Below are 20,767 nucleotides of genomic sequence, written 5' to 3' on the forward strand. Positions count from 1 at the left end.
AAGACAATTGACACCACTATCCTTTATTGGGTAAATACAAAGTATAGGCTCTTTATTCTTTTTTAAGCAAAGCCAAAGAGATCAGAAACCATGTACATGTATTTTTTTTCAGAAACATAAATTAGTTTTAACTAACAGGCACTTAAAATGTAAGTGTAAAACAGCATTTTAAAGTACAAACTATTGTGACACTCCCAAATTCCTCCTGAAATGTTTTTACAAACAGAGATGCACAAGCGCAGAAACAATTATGAACAAAGATTGTTTCCTCTTTAAAAACAAGAAAACAAAACAGCTTGAATTTAAAGCCGGAACGGCAGACCAATGATTAAGGTTCTGGTGGAGAGAATAGTTTCCGAAATGTACAAATATTTGATCAAAACATAAGCATTTAATAAAACGATTACCATAGGACATAGTATACATCATAATGAAAAATATATGCCAGGAAAAGAATGAATTCTTGACTCAAAATTTACTTTACAACAAGGCACTTAACACATTCAAACAGTAGAGTAAGTTTCTGAAAGAATGCAGTCGGCTCCCTCTGAAACTGTAATGCTATTTCTTTTGTGATTATCCTGTAACATAATTGTATATTTGACATTTTGCAGCATTATTCATTGCATAGGAGGTAAATAAAATAATAAATTTCAACTTGGCAACTGGATTAGCTTATGTTTATAGGTTCTCTTCTTTTAGAGACAATTTAAAATAATTCCACAACTAAACCATCTTCTTTCATGATTCAACTAGAACATATTACAGTTTGATTAATGGGTAATAAAATAAATCAGGGCTTAGGTGGTCTTTCTTAATATAAAAATGTAACTTTGGGTACTTTTGACATGGATTTTCAGTGTGTCAAGAGCACGTCTTAACAAAATGTTTTAGCAATTAAGTCAAAAGAAGTTAAATTAGAGTAGCACAATGACATTAAAAAAATACAAGAAACCTTTTTATGTACAAAAAAGAAGAGCCTCCAACACATGGAAGAGTCTTTTGTCGATTTGATTAAAACTTGTAAACGCATTTACTCTTTCTCACACTTAGACTACAGAAGAAACAAGCATATTAAGACTGGTTTAAATTTTTCATAAATTTTACAGTGCAAAATAAAAACGACGACAAAAAGTGTTTAAATAAAATGTTCCAAAGAGTCAAAGTACAAGATACGAATTTTCAATTAAAAAAAAAAAACAACTGCACGACTTCCAACATGTGCAAAACCCATCACAAGAAGGACGCTTGGTGTTTCAAAGTAAACAAAGTGTAGGTAGTTATAAAGGGAGACATTAACGATCGTGAGAATCAGAGGTAAAAATGGCTGTTTTCTTTTTTTCCATTAAATGGATGAAAGATTAGAATTGCAACTCCCTGTGATCTAAACCCTTTGAGAAGGGTTTCATATGCCTTTAAAATAATTTCTTTTACCAAAAATAAAAATAATAAAATAATTTATTTTGCACAAAGCTTTTAGATTACTGGTAAAAACAATACAAAACAAATGCTTTAAAAAAAAAAAAAACCCTTGATGCTTTAAAAAGTGGCAAGTCATATAACACCTTTCCACAAGGGGGCACTAGTGTCCAGCAAAGAACCATCTTCTGTGCAAACCGGGGTGAACCGGCAAAGGCCAGACTCCATTTCTCAGAGACCAGGAAAGGAACAAAAGCTCAAAACCACTTTGGGTGGTCCTTGGGGTGGGGTGTGGGATTGGGGGGGGGGGAGTGCTTTATTTTCAGAGCTGGGGAGAAGAAGTTCCTAAAATAGAATCTCAGGGGAATTTCTTTCCATTTGAAAGAATCTCGAAAACAATGTAGCCTCATTAGAGTAAAATGTTGTCTGTATGGCACAGAAGGCTCGGTAGGTGGGTCGCAGGAAGACCCTCTGGCTGCAGGACCACCCAAAGTGCGGAAATCAGGGCTGGGGGGGGGGGGCTTCAGGGAATGAGCAAGGAGAGGCAGCTCCCAAGAGGGAAACTGAGGAATCGCAGCTCCCTTCAGGGTTGCTGTCCTACAGGGAGCTTGATTTCACTTTTCCCTCTTACTTTAGCGTCTGGAAATGTGGATGGGTCCTTCACACCACAGACTTCCTTAGCACCCCAGGGCTCTGTGACCAGCGGTGGACAGAAGCTGGGACTCAGGTGTCCCTCACGGATGTTTTTAAAGTTCTTTGGAAGGTGATGGCATCCCCCTCCTTTTAGAAAGGAAAAACAAAACTGGATTCTTAACTAAAATGACAAGTTTCCTGTTTTCAAGGATCTCCCATGAGCAACACACGAAGACATTTTCAAAGCTTAAATACTTTTCCTTCTCTAACGGAAGGGAAAGTGGGTTTCCAGAGACAAAGCTAAGATGCTAAGGCATGTCGGGCTGTTTTGCCTGAATGAGAGGCTCCAGGAGTTAGACAGAGCCAGGAGAACACGGCCCAGGCCCCTCCCAGCCAGAGAGCAGGATGTCGGTGTTAAGCAAATCCCTGGTTCCATCACAAAAGTCAATATCAGTAAGAAAAGTCAGTGAAAACGGTATAGAAACGGCTGATCGGTAGATATACTTCCTGTTGGTTCACGTCATCATAAATACTAGACAAACTTCCTACTCTGTGGACCCTGCCAAGGCCGTCTTGATTCTTGTTTGAAATAACCAGATCAGAGAGCTTCTTCCTGCCTTTGAATCCTGCTCGCTTTCCTGCAGGGATTCTCTAAGTGGGAGCCGGGGCTGGCTTGAAAACACAGAATTCTTAGCACCAAAGGGCTGTGAGTCTCTGAAGAGATCTGTATTGTGCTTACAAATTAAAGGTCAATCTGGTGTGCGACAAGCGTCGGATGACACATTTAGGCTGATTTCTCACTCAAAGCAGAGGCGGTGTTCAGCTTCAGCAGCTTCCGAACTACCTCGCTACAGGGGCCGCGCTTCCTGCTGACGCAGCTTTGGCTGCTCTGGCAACCTGAAATCTGGGAGGTGATCAGAAATCTTATACTAAGCCCAAAATCACCCCAGAGATTCAACTGTATCAAACCAAAAAGTAGCTACGACAGCGTGAGCTACGACTGGATTTTGCGAATCCACCTTGGGTGGGGGGGAGGGGGGTTTGGGGGGATGTATCACCTGAAAGAACTTTAGAAACGCCTCTTCCCTCTTCCCGAGCTGCCACTCACTGTCTGCCATAATTTTCCCGCTTACATGAGCATGGGGTGGATGCTGGGGGCTGAAGGGAAACAATCTCGTTTGTATGCCCCGAGACCCCCATGGGACCCCGCCAGTGGGAATCTCAGGTCCCTTCTGCAGGGACCAGGAAGAAGCCACCCAGGGCTGTAACCAGCTGTCCTGCCGAGAGTCCCATCAGCAGGGAACCAGGGCACACCCCGGGGTCACCCCAGCAGCCTGCCAGCCCGTGCCCCCAAGTCTGGGCCTCAGTGTCTGCACCCGCAGGCCACCAGCACATTCCCTACCCCCCCAACACACACAGTGGGGGGCCCACTTGTGGGCACACCAGGCGCCGTCCTGCAGTAACAGCCTTGCCCGTGTTCCCTCCAGCTGTGGCCGGGAACGATTCCCACGTAGGTGTAGCTGTTGGACGCTCCCCAGCTCACAGACGTGACCTTCCGCTGTCTCGACCAAATCACCATCGGAGACAACAGCAACCCAGAGTGATGGGGGGTGCAAAGGGGGGGAGCAGCAGCCAGACAGGGTGGGGTCAAGTGTGCCCTCCCCACCCCCGACACTCCCCTCTGTGGGGGCGTCCTCCTCCGACACGCCTGGGCTCACCCTCTCTCAGCAACAGGGCGTCCCGCGGAGGTCGTCGGAGACACAGGCAGGGAATTTATTGAAAACATTAACAATTTCTTCTGACCTCACAGGGAGACAAGTCGGAAGGCGAGTGAGCCTGGTGGCGGGGGCTGCGGGGAGGGGCTGGTTCTTTGGCATCTGGAACAAACTCTCAGCTAACGTCCCCGTGGTGGCGGGCTTGTCATCAGGAACAAAGGCTTCGGGAGAATCTTCCTCTGGATGAATGCGAAACCCAAACCCAAACAGCCAAAGGGTAATACTTCATCTTTCTAATCCTTTATATAAAATTTGGTCCACTTCTTCATTTTCCATCAGTTCTCTGAAAATTTACAAAACTATACCTTTGGTGACAGCAGCAGCTCTTCGGGTCTAAGAGCCGCTGCCTTGGTCTCGCCCCTCAGGTAGACTTCTCGTTGTCTTCGCCGATCTTCTGGACCCGGGAATACTTTTTGCAGGAGGATTTAAAGCAGCCGGGCGGCCAGGACAGCGGCCAGGAGAAGCAGCAAGGAATGGAGCCTTGGACGTTCTTCTCAAAGAAGTAAAAGACGGGGAACCACCAGGCTCGAGATAGAAAGTTAGTCTGTGAGGAGACCTTCAAGTTCTGGAGTGGGGAGGAAAAGAGGACAGTGAGACACAGCTTGCCAGGCCCGAGCCCCACTATTTCCCTACTAAGTTCAGCCGCCATTTGCAGCCACTGCCAGGGGATGCAACGGAGCCTGGGACACGGGCAGAAACGAGCTTCATGCCTTTGTCCAAATGCGGGGAGGGGAGGAGTGAAGCCCTCTGGCCACTGCCTCCCCTGGGATGGAGGAGGGAGGCGGAGTCACTGTGGGCAGTAGGGAGGGCGTCCTGGGTGTGATCCCCCAGGAGCAGGGATGAAGGAGGGAGGGGAGTCACTACGGGAGGTAGGGAGGGCATCCTGGGTGTGGAGAGGAGCACTTTGATTCCATGGCACCTGTGGGTATCAGATAGAGTGCGCGGAGGAGCACGGAGACAGGAGACCAACGCTGGCCTATGGCCACAGAGACTAAGTGACCAGGGACAGCCTTGGGATGGCTGTCCATCTACTATCCCAACACTGGATGCCTCCCGGGAGAAGGCAGCCATGGCGCTGGTGCCATAGTACAGTGGGTAGGGTGTTTGCCTTGCATGCGGCCAACCTGGGTTTGATTCCTGGCTTCCCATACAGCCCCCTAAGCACTGCCAGGAGTAATTCCTGAGCACTAAGCCAGGAGTCAGCCCTGCGTATCCTTGGGCATGGTCCCCAAATAAACAACAACAAAGCCAGTCCCGGCTCACAGACTGACCTCAGCAGGTCCTTTGGGGACAAGTGGCCGGAAAAGCAAATGGAGCTGCAGCCCTTTGGGAATGAGTGAGGGGCAGGAAAAAAGGTCTCCTGGAATGAGGGAGGACATGCAGGGACCTCAGGGCTCAGGGCTGCCAGGGGAGGCTGGAGTCCCCCCGACAGCGCAGCACGGGCGCCGCCTTCCCTGCCTCACAGCCTGACAGAAGCTTCTAGAGTCTCCCCAGGCTCAGCCCCTGCACATCTCGTGCCTGGACAAGCTGCTCAGACCCCACCTCTCCTGCCGAGGCACGCTTGTCCCTCACGCCCCTCACTGCTGAGGTGGGCTTGGTTGGAAGGAGCGGGGGGGCGTGGGCGAAACAGCCCGGTGCGTGTTTGTGGGGGACAGAAAGCCCCTCGGAGGGCAGAGAAGGGTCAGCCTCCCCACCCCCACTCGCCTTCTCGTTGGCCATGGCATGGTAGCACCAGAAGAGCCGCGTGGTGATGTAGTAGGCCACGATGACATCCACGGTGTAATGCTCGTGCGCCACCAGGATGCAGATGATGCCCGCGGCGCTCAGCAGCCAACATACCAGGTGGTACCACCAGAAGTGGCGGGGCGAGTCTGCAGGGAGGGGAGGGGGCGTTACTGAGGGCAGAGACGAGGGCCTCAGGGAGCCCCAGGCCAGGAGGTCACAGAGAAGGAAACTGATGGCACCCCCAAAAGATGGGGAAAGGTTCCTGGGCAGGCCGGCAGCATCTCCGTGGAGGCTGCTCAGACCCTGACCACTTGGGGTGAGACACAGCTCCCAGGCAGAGGGGGGCTGAGGGGACAAGCAGGAAGGAGCAGGGCCATAAGCGGGATTTTGGGCCTCAAAGGACAATCCTGCCCTCCCCCGGAGGCCCCTGTCACCGTGGCTGACACTGTCCTCCACCATCTTCCTCTTTAGGCTGGCATGCCCCCCCTCCGGGGCGCTTGGCCCTGCTCCTACAGGCATGCAGTATGAGGATGGGGCGGGAGGGGCTGAGTAGGGGACACCCATGGACTCCCTCTCGCATCCCCTCTGTACATGCAGGGTGGCTCTCCTGGGGGCATCTCACTGTAGATCCCAGACTACAGTGCTCAGGCCAGATTAATCTTTCCTAACCCTAGCAGGGTCCTAACCTAGTTGTTACTTTTTGGATCATGACAGCATTTGTCCATGACCATGCTGTTAACTTATCGTTAAGTATTGTGGTGCTTCGGCCAGGCCCTTTTCGATGCCAGGGTAGCTCACAGCATGCCCTGGGTCCATCCAGTTCCTCATCAGGACTCTGCTTTTGGGGTGCTAGGAATTAAGGGCAACTGAGGCTTCAGTCTAGAAAACAGATGCCCAGGGGTGAATATCATTCGGAGTCAGTTAACTCCCAAGTTGCAAAAGCACGGCATTAACTGTCTACCTGTGTCTGTACAAAAAGGACATTGCTCTGAAGTAACTGTGCAAAGGACATAAGGAGAAGAGAAAAGCAATGTTTACATTACAAGTTAACAGAGTCTGATTAGGAGATAAAGGCAATTGACCTGTTGGGGAAGCAGAGCACAAAGAAAGAGGTTACAATAAACACAGAGGAATGGGAGTGCCTTGGGAGCACTGTGATGGGAGTAACCCAATAAACCTAAGCTCCTGTGGCAAGGCAGAAAGGACAAACCAATGTTATCCTACACCCAGATGCACAAGAGCCCCAGTTCCCACTCCCTGGGAAGTCTCCTGCTCACTGAGGGGATAACAGTCTGCCCATGCCAGACCAGGCACGGAGCAGACGAGGGCATTTGCAGAACTTCAGGTAAGATCAGCATCACTCAGACATAATTATTTTTTTCTGTTGACAGAGCTGTTGCTCATTTGAAAGTGCCAAGTGTTAACATAAAACGATAAACCCGTATTTGCTTTTGAAGACTTATTTTCTGATTTTTATTTTATTGCGTTTTTCTTCTTCTTTTTTTTCCTTTTGAGCCCTATCCAGTGATGCTCAGGAGTTACTCCTGGCTCTGCACTCAGGAATCACTCCTGGTGGAGTTCGGGGATTCTGCGGATTGAACCCAGGTGGGCTGCATGCGAGGCAAGCGCCCTGCCTGCTGCTTTTCTCCAAACCCTGATTTTCTGGTTTTGAAGGTGGCACTGATGGTTTCTCGTCCTGCCCTCCTGGATTCCTACAGCGTTAAAGGCCCTGGAGGCCTGACGCATGGGTGGGGCTGGGCTGGGGGTGCAGCGCCCCAGCTGCTCTGTGAGGCTCAGTGTGGGTCCGGCTGAACTCATGGGACCAGTGACTGAGATGTACACGGTCCTGACACGGTGTGGCTTCTGAGCACTGCAGGAGCAGCCCTGGCACCCCAGACTGTGGGCGAGCACCCCTCCCCCCAAACCCAGCACCAGAACTAATGCACCAGAACCCGAATCCGGCTCCCCACCCACGTCCCCCACCTGCCTCCCTCCCATGGCTTCGCGAAGCTTTCTCCTTTCCAGGTGTTTTTTTGTTTGGTGTTAGTGGGGGGGCCTCACATCCGGCAGTGCTCCAAGCTTCCTCCCAGCTCTGTGCTCAGGGATCACTCCTGCTGGGTTGGCAGGACTGTAGGGGGTGCTGGGGATCAACCCAGGTCAGCTGCGTGCAGAGCAAGCGTCCTCCCTGTCGTGGTACTGTCTGGCCCCTTTCTAGGTGTTGGGCCACAGCAGCGGCAATGGCGATGGTGGCAGCCTTGTGCCCGGGGCTGTTCCTGGTGCCACTCAGGCTGGGCGGTGCCTCGCACCCTCAGCTGCAGCCCAGAGCCCCAGTGCCCCTGCAGTTGGAACCTTAAGCGCCCCAATGTTTGGTCTGGCCGTAACCCTTTGGCTGTTGCTCAGCCCCAAAAGCAACACGAAGTGGACCTGGAGAAGGAGGCCTACAGTGTCCCCCCATGAGGTGTTGAGCTGAGTGAAATGAGGCTTGGGGGGGGGGGACTGAGAGCCCCCAGGCACTCCCAGGAAGCCGCCATGCAAGGCCCTGCCCTGACACTCGTTGGCCCTGGAAAGCAGTGGCTGAAGCCTGCCCCGAGATGGAAGAACAGAGGCCGGCGACCTAGCTCTGGTCATTGCGGCCTCTCTGGAACCGGGTCGGCTCCTGTGAGTGGGTCAGCTCACACCCTCGCGACTGCACTGTTGGAGAGTGACACCGAGTGACACCACGGGCGGGCCCCGTGAGGCAGCAAGCCGAGAAGGTTTGCTCGATCCCCAGGAGAACATGCTGTGGCTAGGCTTTCTGAGATCGTTCTGGAAGGGATGGGGGCCCCAGGGAAGATAATTTACAGCCCTGGCAAAGTTCTCTCATTAATCAGCAACCAAAGCAGCATCGTCTCCGGACCAGTATCAACAACAGAGGAGGAAGAAGGCAGGAAAGAACCGACTGAAACCCCGGCATGAACAGCCTGTAACTGTGTGTCTCATTATAAGTCAATAAAAAATTTTAAAAAAAAAAGGCAGGAAAAAAGCCCAGACACAGACGCAGGAGCAGCAGCCCAGCAGGGAGGGCCCTTGCTGGGCGGGTGCATGACTGACCCGGGTTCAATCCCAGCACTGGGTGCCCAGAGCACTGCCAGGGTTGGAATTCCTGAGTGCAGAGTCAGAAGTAACCCCTGAGCATTGCTGGGTGTGGCCCATAAAATGAAAGAGAGACAGAGACATAGACAGAGATAGAGACAGAGATAGAGAGAGAGGGAGGGAGAGAGAGAGAGACAGAGATGGAAACAGAGAGAGGGAGAGGGAGAGGGAGGGGGCAGAGAGTATTAAAACCAGGCAAGCAGGGCTGGAGCAATAGCACAGTGGGTAGGGTGTTTGCCTTGCACGCGGCCAACCCGGGTTTGATCCCCAGCATCCCGTATGGTCCCTTGAGGACTGCTGGGGGTAATTCCTGAGTGCAAAGCCAGGAGTAACCCCTGTGCATCACCAGGTGTGACCCAAAAAGCAAATAAAATAAAATAAAATAAAGCAAGCAGGCAGATACGGCACAGCAGTGCAGAGCCTGGTGCTGGACCAGGCCCGGGCCCGCCCCCTCAGCAGGTAGCAAGTGGCAGGTGTGAGTGTGTGTGTGTGTGGGGGGGGTGGATTTGGACCCCTGCGGAAGCAGCATCCACACACGTGAAGAGCAGTGCAGGGCAGCAGGGGCTGCCAAGGGTCACTAACTGGCCACGTCCTTCCTCACCCTCCCTCCTGTGAGTCAGACAGTGCCCCCACAGCCCCGTCACAGATCTCTGGGGACTCAGAGAGGGACGTGGCCAGGTCACTCCGCCTCAGTTCCCCCTGGGAGCGGCCCTCGTGGGTGGGTGTGGGAGTTAGGGGAGTTGTTCCGTATCTAGGGCGTAGGCTGGTACCTGGCCCGGGGTGAGTTGTCCAGCTCTTATTATTCTAAATGTTCTTTGATTATTTATTCTCGTTGGACCTCCCAAGTGGTGCTCGGGGGCACAGAGGTCACTCCTGCAATATGTGGGCGGATACAGCGGTTGGGTAACTGGGGCGAGGAGATACGGGGGGACCCTGGCAGTGCTCGGGCTACAACCAGAAGTGGGCTGGTGGGCGGGCCTCGTGGTGCTGGCAGCTTGGTTCCACGGCAGACAAAACTTGATCCCCAGCCTAAGCACTGAGTTTTCCCTATGTCTGCTCTTCCTACCCTCCTCTCCCTCCTCCTTCCCTCCCTCTCCCTCCTCCTCCTTTTTATACACACTTGTCTTGATGGGGTTTCAGTCACACAAAGTCCCAACACTGTCCCTTTGCCAGTGTAGCTTCCCACACCAACGCCCCCAGTTTCCTCCCCGCCCTGCCCAGCCTGCGTCTCCGGCAGACACTTTCCTCTCTGACTCTCTCAGTCTCCGCTACTACTCTTAGTCGAACTTGGCTTTCGCTTGCTTAGAGTACTGATTCCATTTCCTTGGGGCAGGGCATTTTCTCTGTGCTTTTTGGCAACCCCCCTTGGGCGTACTCTAACAATGCCTACCCCCGCTGCCCCAGTCTCATCTTCTATAAGCTTTCCAGGAATCCCAGCTCAGAGAGGAGGCCCTCACGTCCACCTGCAACTCCGGATTGGAAAATGATCTAACTGAAGAGATAGCGTGGGGTAAGGCTCAGGCCTTGCATGCTGCTGACCCCAGTCTGATCCCTGGCACCCCACCGGGGGTCCCCCAAGCACCTCCAGACACGACCCTTGGGCAATGCTGGGTGTGGTTCCAAAGCAAAAAAAGCAAAAGAAAATAATCTTAAATCTCAGCTGAGACTTTCTCAGTGAAGTGATAGTTAGGGCCACAGATGCAACCAGGGATTGCCGCCGGGCAGGGTCGATAACCAGGAATTGGGGACAAGAGCCATCCTGAACCCGAGCTGCGAGGGGGACCCAGTCTTGGAGTCAGGGGTGTGGCCATGAGCTGCTACTCACATTCTTTGATGAATAGGTAGGTCAGGGTCAGCACGACCGTGTGGCCACTGAAGAGGAAGTCACCACACAGGATATGCGAGCCGGTGATGGACAGGCCCCCGCCGGAGATCAGCCGCAGGACCCGCTGAACCTTGGCCTGGGAGTCCCCGTTGAGCTGCAGAGACGAGGGGGAACAGTCACTAACACACGTTCATGTGCTGCCTCAGTGGGGTCTCTCTGCCGCCTCCTGCAAGAGGTCACAGACTGGGCGGGCAGCGTTGGGCAGCATCTCCCACTGGAATTAATTCAATGTGGCAAGATTCAGACATTCTTAAGGGACTGCTTGAGTAACACTTTTTAAATGATTCAGTTTGTCGTTTTTATTCTGCATTTAAGGAGTTTTTTTTGGGGGGAGGGAGGGCTGGAGCCATAGCACAGTGGGGAGGGCATTTGCCTTGCACGTGGCCAACCCGGGTTCGATTCCCAGCATCCCATGTAGTCCCCCATGCACTGCCAGGAGTAATTCCTGAGTGCGTGAGCCAGGAGTAACCCCTGTGCATGGCTGGGTGTGACACAAAAAATTAATAAAGATATTTTTACAGAGCTAGGGATCAAGCTCAGGGTTGGTTCTTCCTCTCTGTGGGGGAGTGAAGGTCTGGGATGGTTAATATTGGACTCGGCCCTGTACGGGATGTCCAGGAGTGAACAGCATATACATGCCGTGTTCAAGTAGTTCATTTGGTCATATTAGTATCCAATCAAAGCACTTACAGTAATCAAACAGAAACTAAATTTACAGCATCGAGAATGTAGGACAGGTTTGGAAGGAAAATCATCATTAAAAGATGGGCTGCAACATGAATAATTAAAGTAATTTGAAAGTGGTTTTGTGATGTACTAGTAGCCTTGAAAATGACTAATCCTGGGACAGATAGTGCAGGGGGTGAAGGGGGCCAACCCCGCTTTGATCCCTTAGTACCCTGTGGTCCCCGGAGTGCCAATAGCAGTGATCCCTGAGCACAGAGTTGGGAGTAAGCCCTGAGCACCATTAGGTGAGACACCCCCTAAATAAAGGCCCCAAATTAGTGTCTCTGGACCAGGGACCCAGCTAGCTTAACATAAGATACCATGGGACAGGGTTAAGAGCAGACAAGGCCATTTCCAAGGAACCATCTTCCAAAGTTTATTTCAGGGCAGCCCAGTCACAAACCCTGGAGTGTGAGCAGAGCTGGAAGTCAGACCTGGGAGTGTCCGGGCAGACTGTGGGAGACAGGACGAACGGGCACCCACAAGAGGGCTGTGCTGAGCTGTAGGGCTGCTGGGGGCACCCGGACAGGCCTCCCCAACCCCCACGCAGGTCCTTCTGCTCTGCACCTCCCCAGCCACTGTGCTCCAGAATCCTAAGGAAACATGCTTCCTTCGGGGGATTCTGATGCTTCAGAGTGACTTTTCTTCTCGTTTTTTTTTTTGGGGGGGGGGGAGGGTAATGCCTGGCAGGTTCAGAGCTTATTCTTGGCCCCGCACTCAGGAATGACTCTTGCCAGGTTTAGGGGCCATCTGGGATATCCGGGATGAAGGCTGGGTCAGTTGCAGGCAAGGCCGTGCCCACCCTGTGGTGCTTTCGCTCTGGCCCCTCGAGATGACTCCTCACACACACACCCGCCCCAACTCAAGTCTTCAGTCTCTAAACACTCAGTGTCATCGTCTGTCTCTTAAATTGGGCTTCCCGGCTCAGCAGGGAAGGCACTTGCCGTGCATGTAGCTGACCCCAGTTTGACCCCGCCACAGCCTATGGTCCCCGGCGCCCCACCCAGGGGTGAATCTGAGTTAGAGCCAGGAGAGTGCCACTGATGAGAGAAAGGAAAAGGCAAAGAGGCGACCGTCGCTCCAGGATGGCTCACTGGCCAAGAGCCATGCGGGAGGAAGCCAAGATGAGGAGATCTTATCCCCCCCAGATCCCAACATACACACACACTCACACTCACACATACTCATGCACATACTCGCGCACTCACACACACATATATTCACACACACACACACGCAAACCCATACACACACTCACACCCCCACACACATATACCCTCACTCACACAGTCACACACAGTCACACACATTTACACACACTCACACACACACACTGTACTGAGTCAGGAAGTGATCTCACAGTCACAAGGACAGGAAACTCCTCTCTCACATGGAGCCACAAGTCACCATGCTGGTGTCAGGACCATATTTCAGTCAATCCTGCCCCCAGTCCCGGCCACCAAGCCTCTCCCAGCGCCACGTGCTCAGGACAACAGACCACTCCAGGGTCTGGCCGGGCCTTGCCCAGTATTTGTAGCTTGGTTATCTAACCGTCCACTCAGTGATGTGGTCTCCCCAAATTGCAGCCCTTCCTGGGAGGAGACGAGACCGTCTGTCAGGAAACCACAGTAATTCACCCCTGCAGCCTCGTCTGTGCCCGGAATGGGCCTACCTTCTCATCTGTGACCATTCCTTCCTCCAGCATGCAGCAATGACCCCTTGCAAGCATTCATTATGCTTCAGAACATCGCCTGTGCCTTAAATTAGCTCCACTGAAAATCAGTCCACATTTCAGTTCAATGTGTACAGTTGAATTACAGACACTGTCTGCTTTGATGGCTCTGGAAAATCACAGTTCTCTGGCCCAAACCTTGAAGAAGCAGGAGGACGTGTCTGCAGATTGCACTAATTTCCCACCTACCTTGGGACAGTGCTGGGACCACCACGGGGGACGGGGCTCTCCCGTCCCAACAGACAGACTGTGCTCCCTTCTTCCCCGCCGACACTCTGGGGCACTCAGGGTCTGAGAGGGAGGGGCAGCTCTGAGGAAAGACTGGTTGGAACTCCAACCCTGCTGGGCCAGTTCCAGCATCTGCCTCACCCCTGTGCCTCAGAACGGCCCTTGCTCTTTCCTACCACTGAAAACAGGGGGATCGTCCTTGAATTTCCTGCTCTGGAGCCATTTCCAACTTAAGGATACGTCCTGTTGGCCACACCTTCAAAGCGGGCCCTGAGCTGGACAAGTGCCCGAGCTTAAGTCCCTGGCACAGGGCACAGAGACAGCGTGGGGTGTGTGGTCCCCCTCAGCCCTCCCTATCTGGGCAGCCGCAGTGGCCACCAGCCTCTCCCTGAACCCCAGCAAAGCTGCTTGGTAGTGGAGAGCTCTGCCATCCACCTGGCTCCCTCCTGGCCTCACTTCGGTTCCTGTCCAAGAGTTTTCACATTAGCAATGTGGCCCCTGGGATCGGCCCCTGGCACAATAAGAGGAATGATGAAGTCGGTGCAGGGCTGAGGGCAGGCGCCAGGTGCATCCCTGTTCCATGGGATCCCTGAGCACTGCTGGGTGTTCCCTCAAGGTCCCCGACCACCACTGGGGTGGCACAGGAAGCTCCAACTGCAGGTCTGAGCAGGCCGTATCCTTCGGCTCTTGCATTGAGTGGCCATCAGGTGGGTCAAGCGCCACTGGGTGGGGCCCTGGGGCATCCTGGGTACTATCTGGGAGCCTCCCCGAAATACTGAAGACATTTTCTCTGACTGACTAGGAAGCAGAGCCTACCCTCACAGCCCCTTCAGCCTCACTCAGCCTTCCTGTCTCCATCTGACTCACCACCATGAGACACAGGATCACAAACTCATCTCTTGTGAGCCCCCCACAGGAGAGGAGGGGGGGATGGAGGAGAAGGAAGAGGAAGACGAGGAGGACGAGGAGGAGGAGGAGGAGAAGGAGGAGAAGGAGGAGGAGGAAGAGGAGGAAGAGGAGGAGGAGGGGGAGGGGAGGGGGGAGGAGGGAGGGGGAAGAGGAAAAGGAGGAGGAGGGGGAGGAGGAAGAGGAGGGTGGCAGCTGGATCATTTCACCACCACAGCACTTCCTGTAAGCATAGAGAATTTGGCATGAACAGGCAAATGGGAAGGTGAAAAAGCAACATGTCAGGTACCCAATTGGACCTCGAGTGACTCAGTTTTTCATGCAGTGAAGTACATTTTATGAACAGACGTGAATTTCCACCCATACATTTACCAAGAAACAAGAGGCACGTGGGTCTCAGCTGGCTGGCTGTGAGTGGGCTGGACGGCGGACAGCGAGTGGGGACCCTGGCACTTACCTTCGGTGCACACTGGAAGTGGTTGCCAGGCACGGGAAGCGTGGTGACGTACATGGTGATGCAGCGGTACAGGTACAGAGTCCCGATGATGAAGAAGAATCTGCGTCCCACTATGGACCTAAAGCACAAGCAAGCGGGCAGGGGAGAAACAAGTCAAGCAGGAGTGTTTGTTTCTTCTTGGGGGAAGGGGCACAGCGGAAGTGCTCAGAGGGTCACTCCTGGTAGTGCCGGGTACCGAACCAGAACCCCGGGGCTGGCCCCGTGCAAGGCTAGTGCCTTTATCCCTGGACTCAGGCTCCGGCGCTGAGTTTGTGTGTCAGTGAGGGTACAGTGGCGAAGAGCTGAGGCCCAGAAGGGCGGACAGGAGCTGCTCCTCTACACTGAGGGTCCCACAGCTCCCCAGGGAGGCCGCCACCCTCCAGACAGCAAGGCAGGGGCCCAAAGGAGAGCGAGCCGGGGCCCTTGGGACAGAGCTGGGAGAAGAGGCAGTGGGTCCCCCCCCTCCCCAGGGGCCCTTCCCCAGGGGCCAAGCTAATGAGCCAGGGAGAGGGGACATAATGGGGCCCGCGGGGAGATGCACATGGTGTTCACAGCCTGCCTATGCCCACAGAATGGGCTTTGAAGATGCCCAGATGCCCCTTGTGCATTTAAGGGCATTTAGTCACAAAGCTGTAAATTAATCGACACTTATTTTATTTGATCTTGATTCGAAGGAGCTCCTCACTCCCCCACCAAAAATTCCCCCAACTCTTTCTTCACTTGACTTTCTGGTGGACTAGTTGTCTGGTTTTTGTCGTTATTGTTTTTTTTTTGGTTTGTTTTTGTTGTTGTTGTTATTGTTGGGTTTGGGCTACACCTGGTGATTCTCAGGGGTTACTCCTGGCTCTGAATTTAAGAATCACTCCTGGCAGTGATTGGGGGGGGGGGCTCTATGGGATGCCGGGGATCGAACTCGGGTCAGCAGTGTGCATGGCCTGCACCCTCCCCGCAGTTCTACGCTCTGGCATTTGTTCCTGGGCTTCTGCCCCATTGTCCTTCACTGGAGGCGGCGTTTCTAGGGGGCAACTCTGCACCCCTGTCCTCTGCCTGCTGGTGGGGCACCAAGACCTCAGGGTCCCCTTCCCTCTGGCAACAAAGTATCCTTTACCTCTGAGAATTAAGACAGTGGGTCTAAGATTCTAGGATGGAGCCATGGGGGTCCAGAACAGCCTAGTTACTGGTGGCAACTTCTTTAGTATGTAAATAGGCTCCTATTTCCCGAGCACTCACGGGAAAACGGGCAGTTTCGTGCATGTGACAGACTTCAGTGACTCGAGACTGGGGGGTTCTGGCATGAATTAAGGTCTTATCCCGAAAAAGACGAAACTGATGATCGAAAGGATTATGTACAAATGTACCTTTGGCTGCCTGTCTCCAGTAGCTAGTTTTTTTTTTCTTGCTTTTTGGGTCTCACTTGGGTCTCAGGGGTTACTCCTGGCTCATGCACTCAGGAATTACTCCTGACAGTGCTCGGGGGACCATATGGGATGCTGGGAATTGAACCCGGGTCGGCTGCGTGCAAGGCAAATTGCCCTACCTGCTGTGCTATTGCTCCAGCCCTCTCTAGTAGCTATTTTAGGAATATTCTTAAGTTTCTTGGGGTGGAAATATGGATGGGGCAGGCACTTCTTTGCCATCGAGCATTTCCTCCATGGCCATGTGATTCCAGCTCTGTCCTCCCCAGGCTGAACCCAGGCCAGCAGCAGCGCTAAGCCTCTCCTCTTAGTTCTCTGAGAAATGATTCGACTCCTGAGCCGTCTCAGATTAATACAGCACTATGTGATGCTCCACCCGTCAGAACTGAGGAAGAAGCAGGAGTTACCCAGCTCTACTCCCTGAGCGTTCGGAACTCAGCTCCATTCAGAGAAGCAGCAGAAGGTATAAGATCCCCGCCACAGTCTTATGTAGAGAGAGAACTGCTAATGATTCCCCCTGGAGTGCCTGTGCTTTTTATTTTTCCTTTATTATTATTTTTTAAATTAACAAAAGTCACACCCAGAAGTGCCCAAAGGTGAAGATCAAACTGAAAATTGGGTTCAGAACATGCCGGCCTATGTTCCACTTCTTGGAGCCATAGCCCTGTCCCTTCATTACAGCTCTTTGTAGGTGCTTGAGAGAGAGAGAAACAGAGAGAGATGTGACAGAAAAGGGAAAGAGAGGGAGAGAAAAAGGAAAAACAGAGGCAAAGAGAGAGAAAGGAAAGAAGGGAGGAAGGGAGAGAAAAGTGAGCAGAATTTCTCATGCAGCTGAGATGTTTGAACAAAGTTATGAAAATTACTCCAAAAAATAATTCCACAAGTTATAAAAATGTAACATCCAACACTACCTCAAAAGGAGAAAGGAAAATCAGTGTAATCTCCAAAATGTTTTTGAGGTGGGCTGACCAGAGCTCTGATGTATGTGGCCACCGTATGGTCACTGAACCACCCTGGCAGGGTGAAATCCAGAGAAGCGATTAACAAAATTTTCGTGACAAAGATTCCAATAAATTAAGACTGTGCTTCAGGGTGGAAACCAGGTACTTACCAGACCCTGAAAAAAATCTCTCCCACATATATAAAGTGTTGCTTTAAAGGATAAAGCAAGCATCTTCAGCCCAAACAGACTTGCTTATAATCAGAATCAATTCCAGATACTAGAAAAGTGCTAAAGTGTGAAAGGCATCCTTTTTGCTTTTTAGCATGAAGCAAAATAACTGATAGTGGGGGTTTCTTCGCACCTATTAAAGAAACATAGATAAATAGAACAGCAGGGATGGCACTTGCCTTACATGCGGCCCACCCAGCTTTGATCTCCAGTGACCCATATGGTTCCCTGAGCCCACCAGTAGTGATTCCTGAGTGCAGGGCCAGGAGTAATCCCTGGGTACTACCAGGAGTGGCCACAAAATCAAGGAAAGAAAGAAAGAAGGAAAGGAAGAAAGAAGGGAAGAAAGAAAGAAGGGAAGAAAGAACGAAGGAAAGGAAGGGAGGGAGGGAGGAAGGAAGAAAGGAGAAGAAAGAAATAGAAAGAAAGATAGAAAGAAAGAAAGAAAGAAAGAAAGAAAGGGAGAAAGAGAGAGGGAATAAAAACATCTTTGTACTGACTAAATAAACATACACATATTAAGGTAAATACCCAGGAGTGACTCAGTTTGTGGAATGAATTTTCAAAACTATATACGTGTATTTGGGGCAAAAGACATTAAATTTTTCTGATCTTAAAGTAACCACCAATTGGAAGAACAAGATAGTATAATTTCTCTCTTCTGAAAATGATTATGTGGCATTAATCTCCAATATTCCATTAAAATTTCTAACTGCTCCAACAAGTCTGTCTGCTTTCTATTTCCGAGAGCCTCTGTTCGTGGGTGCTGTTTCTGCCCCTCTTCGATTTGGGTGCCTCAGTTACGAGACTCGAAGAGCATAATTCTGAATGATGAATGGGAAGAAAAGAGGAATTGAGAGGCCTTCTTCTTTATGGACTAGGAGTCAGAATCCACAGGGAAGCAGAAATAGCCACTTCAGAGCCACGGCCTATTTTAAAGTGTCATCAAAGCCAAAGTACCTGGCTTCGTTCTTCCTGGTTCCTGCCATTCCAAATCGGGAAGACTGGAACCAACCCAGCCAACTGAAAGCTCCTTTCAGGGGCCTCAGGGAACCAAAGGTTCAGTTACTTTAGAAATCTAAAACCCAAACCACACAGACCCAGTTTTAAATTTGGTTTCTTAAACTGCTGTGACCGAAGGCCAACAGGAGAAAGAAAACGAAATATACAGAGAGGGCTTCTGAGTGGAAGCAAGCCTCTGCCGAGCGCTGGCTGCAGCTGGTCAGTCATCAGGCAATGAATAATGGAAGAAAAGCTTCCTGGCATTGCCCCTGCCCACCTGGCAGAAGCCTCAGGCAATACGCACAGGGTGAATGCTTTTTCTCTGCCCCGGTGTCTTGATTTATCATGAAAATGCATAACAATAGGGCCTAAAACCAGAACTAGACCTTAAATTCACAATCTCTGAATCACCACCCCCCCCAACACACACACACACACACACACACACACACACACACACACACAGAGGACCTGATCCTTTCAAGTACAGCTGCGACTTTCAACCAGGAAGCTCAAGAAATGCTTGTCTTCTAGGGCTGGGTTTTGCAGGGTGAGAGATCTCTGGGCCACTTGCTTCCATGAGATAGATGGGTGAGAGTTTCGAGTTCAAACCAAGAAAGACAAGTCCATTCCGTATCTGCTCTCTTAAACGCACAGGAATGGCAACCCCTCCTCTCCACCGCCTCCCCTCCCCCAAACCAGACCACACTTACTTGTATCTTAGAAACAGCCACTGGGTGATCCACAGCACAACTAATATAATCCCATTGATTTCTGATACAGAAAACGCCCAGTTCACCCGATCAATGTAATCAAAAAACTTGTCCGGGAGCGGAGGGCTGAGCTCCTTGGGAGGGACCCTCTCGTGGACAACTGTGATCATGACTGTGGTCAGGACGAGGTTGAAGAGGGCATACACGAAGGCGACACCCGTCTTCCACCACTCCAAGGGGAACTTGTTCCTCGAGTCAGTGGGCATAGCGATCTGGATATAGTCCGGGTACTTCTTGGTGCCTTTCCGCAGTCCGTTGGGTAAGCTCTTAGCTTTCCCGGGGCCATTTTTGTTCTCTTCTTCGCTGGGCTCTGCAGGTCTTGTGTAGGTGCTGGCGGGGTCTGCAGTCTGGTTTTCCATGTGTTCATCCAGTTTGGCTGTCTCTATGATATCCATGGTCCCACTGTTTTTAGAATCAAAAGAGAGGTGGCAAAGTTCTTGCTCGGTGTGGACCCCTGACTTCTTGAAGTCCGTCTATTTCCGAGATCCACATGGACTCTTGGCATGCATTTCCTGGAACAGGGCGGGGGCAGCGCTGTCTAATCACAGCTCCTCTCCGCACTACAGGAGCCACTTACGAGAAAGGAAACCAATTTTCTGTCCCCAGAGGATGTTCTTATCCCACCTGTGAAAACAAAACAAAATTCCATTCAGCAAAGGCGCTCATCCAATTGTCAGCCCTCCCGAGCACAAGCACCAAGAAGAAACAAGTACCAGAGCCGCTGCTTTACAAAGACATCGCCACCACATCGCTCCCGTGGCCGAGGTGGAGCTCACTGGTCTGAATCTGAATCGTTTAACCTGGGGATCCTTGTCTCCTGATGAGCTGATGTCAGGATCAGTGGGAACATTTTAACAATCAATTCCTTTCAGATTCCTTTAAATAAAAGTCAAACCCCAACATGGCAAGCACTTCCTTGTTGCTATCCGTGAAGTCATAATAAGCCAGAACCTCCCAGAGACACATCATTCCCCGGACGCATCTTGTCCTGAGCCCCCAAGAAGGAGAACAAAGCTCTTGGGCCACAGGGTGCGGGTGTTCTCTGCATCTGCCGACAGTTGGGTTTTCATTTTCTCCTGGGAAACCTGGAGTCTTTCTAAGTGGCCACTTTTCTGGAGTAAATTCAAACCCCACACATTCAAGAGATCTTAGATTACTGCCTCCACGAGAGCCCCTCCACCTGCAGAGACGCTATGAAACCAGCACAAGGCCCAACCCACCCGTGAAAATACGCCAAGGCTTAGTTAGCTGCATCTCATTTAGGGGACAAATTCTACTGGTTGCTAGAAGAAGAAAATGATTTCCTACAAGCAGTATTTCTGATACCGAGTGTCACATCTACCCAACAGGAGGCCAGAGGACCGTCTGGGCACTTACCCCTGCGACAGCATTGACTTGTCATGAGCAAAGGCTGCCTTGGGCGAGGCTGCCCTGGGGTTTCTGGCTGCGCTGCCCCAGCACTGATGCTCTTATTATACCCACGCTAATTTCAGTCCGGCTGCAGCTCCCGCCACCTGAAGAGGTTCCAAACCTCGAAACAAGTCCCCGCCCTGAGGACATCTAAAATTCTCCCTTTCATGGGGACTTCAGGCATGCGGCAAGAGAGGGGGGTGACAGCTAAGGCTTTGTGGAATGAAAGGGGAGAGTTAAAATGGCACAGTCAATATGGACAGCCAATATTTGCTGGTAGTTGGGGGAGGGCAAACAGATCAACCACAAGTGTTTATTGTGCTTCTCAAAGTCTTCCGC

The 20,767-nt window shown here is 51.5% G+C and overlaps 1 protein-coding gene across 1 annotated transcript in view; it reads right to left on the reverse strand.

Annotated features, from left to right (window-relative positions):
* Positions 1-20,767, reverse strand: part of SGMS2 (sphingomyelin synthase 2) — a 76,803-nt gene continuing 56,036 nt past the window's right edge. Inside the window, exons 2-6 of the mRNA XM_056114364.1 lie at positions 18,959-19,642; positions 14,619-14,736; positions 10,510-10,663; positions 5,532-5,698; positions 1-4,392 (exon numbers count right to left, since the gene is read on the reverse strand). Coding sequence (XP_055970339.1) covers positions 4,189-4,392; positions 5,532-5,698; positions 10,510-10,663; positions 14,619-14,736; positions 18,959-19,413 — 1,098 coding nt within the window. The 5' untranslated portion in view covers positions 19,414-19,642 and the 3' untranslated portion in view covers positions 1-4,188. The remainder of the gene's footprint in view (positions 4,393-5,531; positions 5,699-10,509; positions 10,664-14,618; positions 14,737-18,958; positions 19,643-20,767) is intronic.

The sequence above is a fragment of the Sorex fumeus genome, unplaced genomic scaffold, assembly GCF_029834395.1.
Source record: "Sorex fumeus unplaced genomic scaffold, SorFum_2.1 ptg000024l, whole genome shotgun sequence".
Lineage (NCBI taxonomy): Eukaryota > Metazoa > Chordata > Mammalia > Eulipotyphla > Soricidae > Sorex > Sorex fumeus.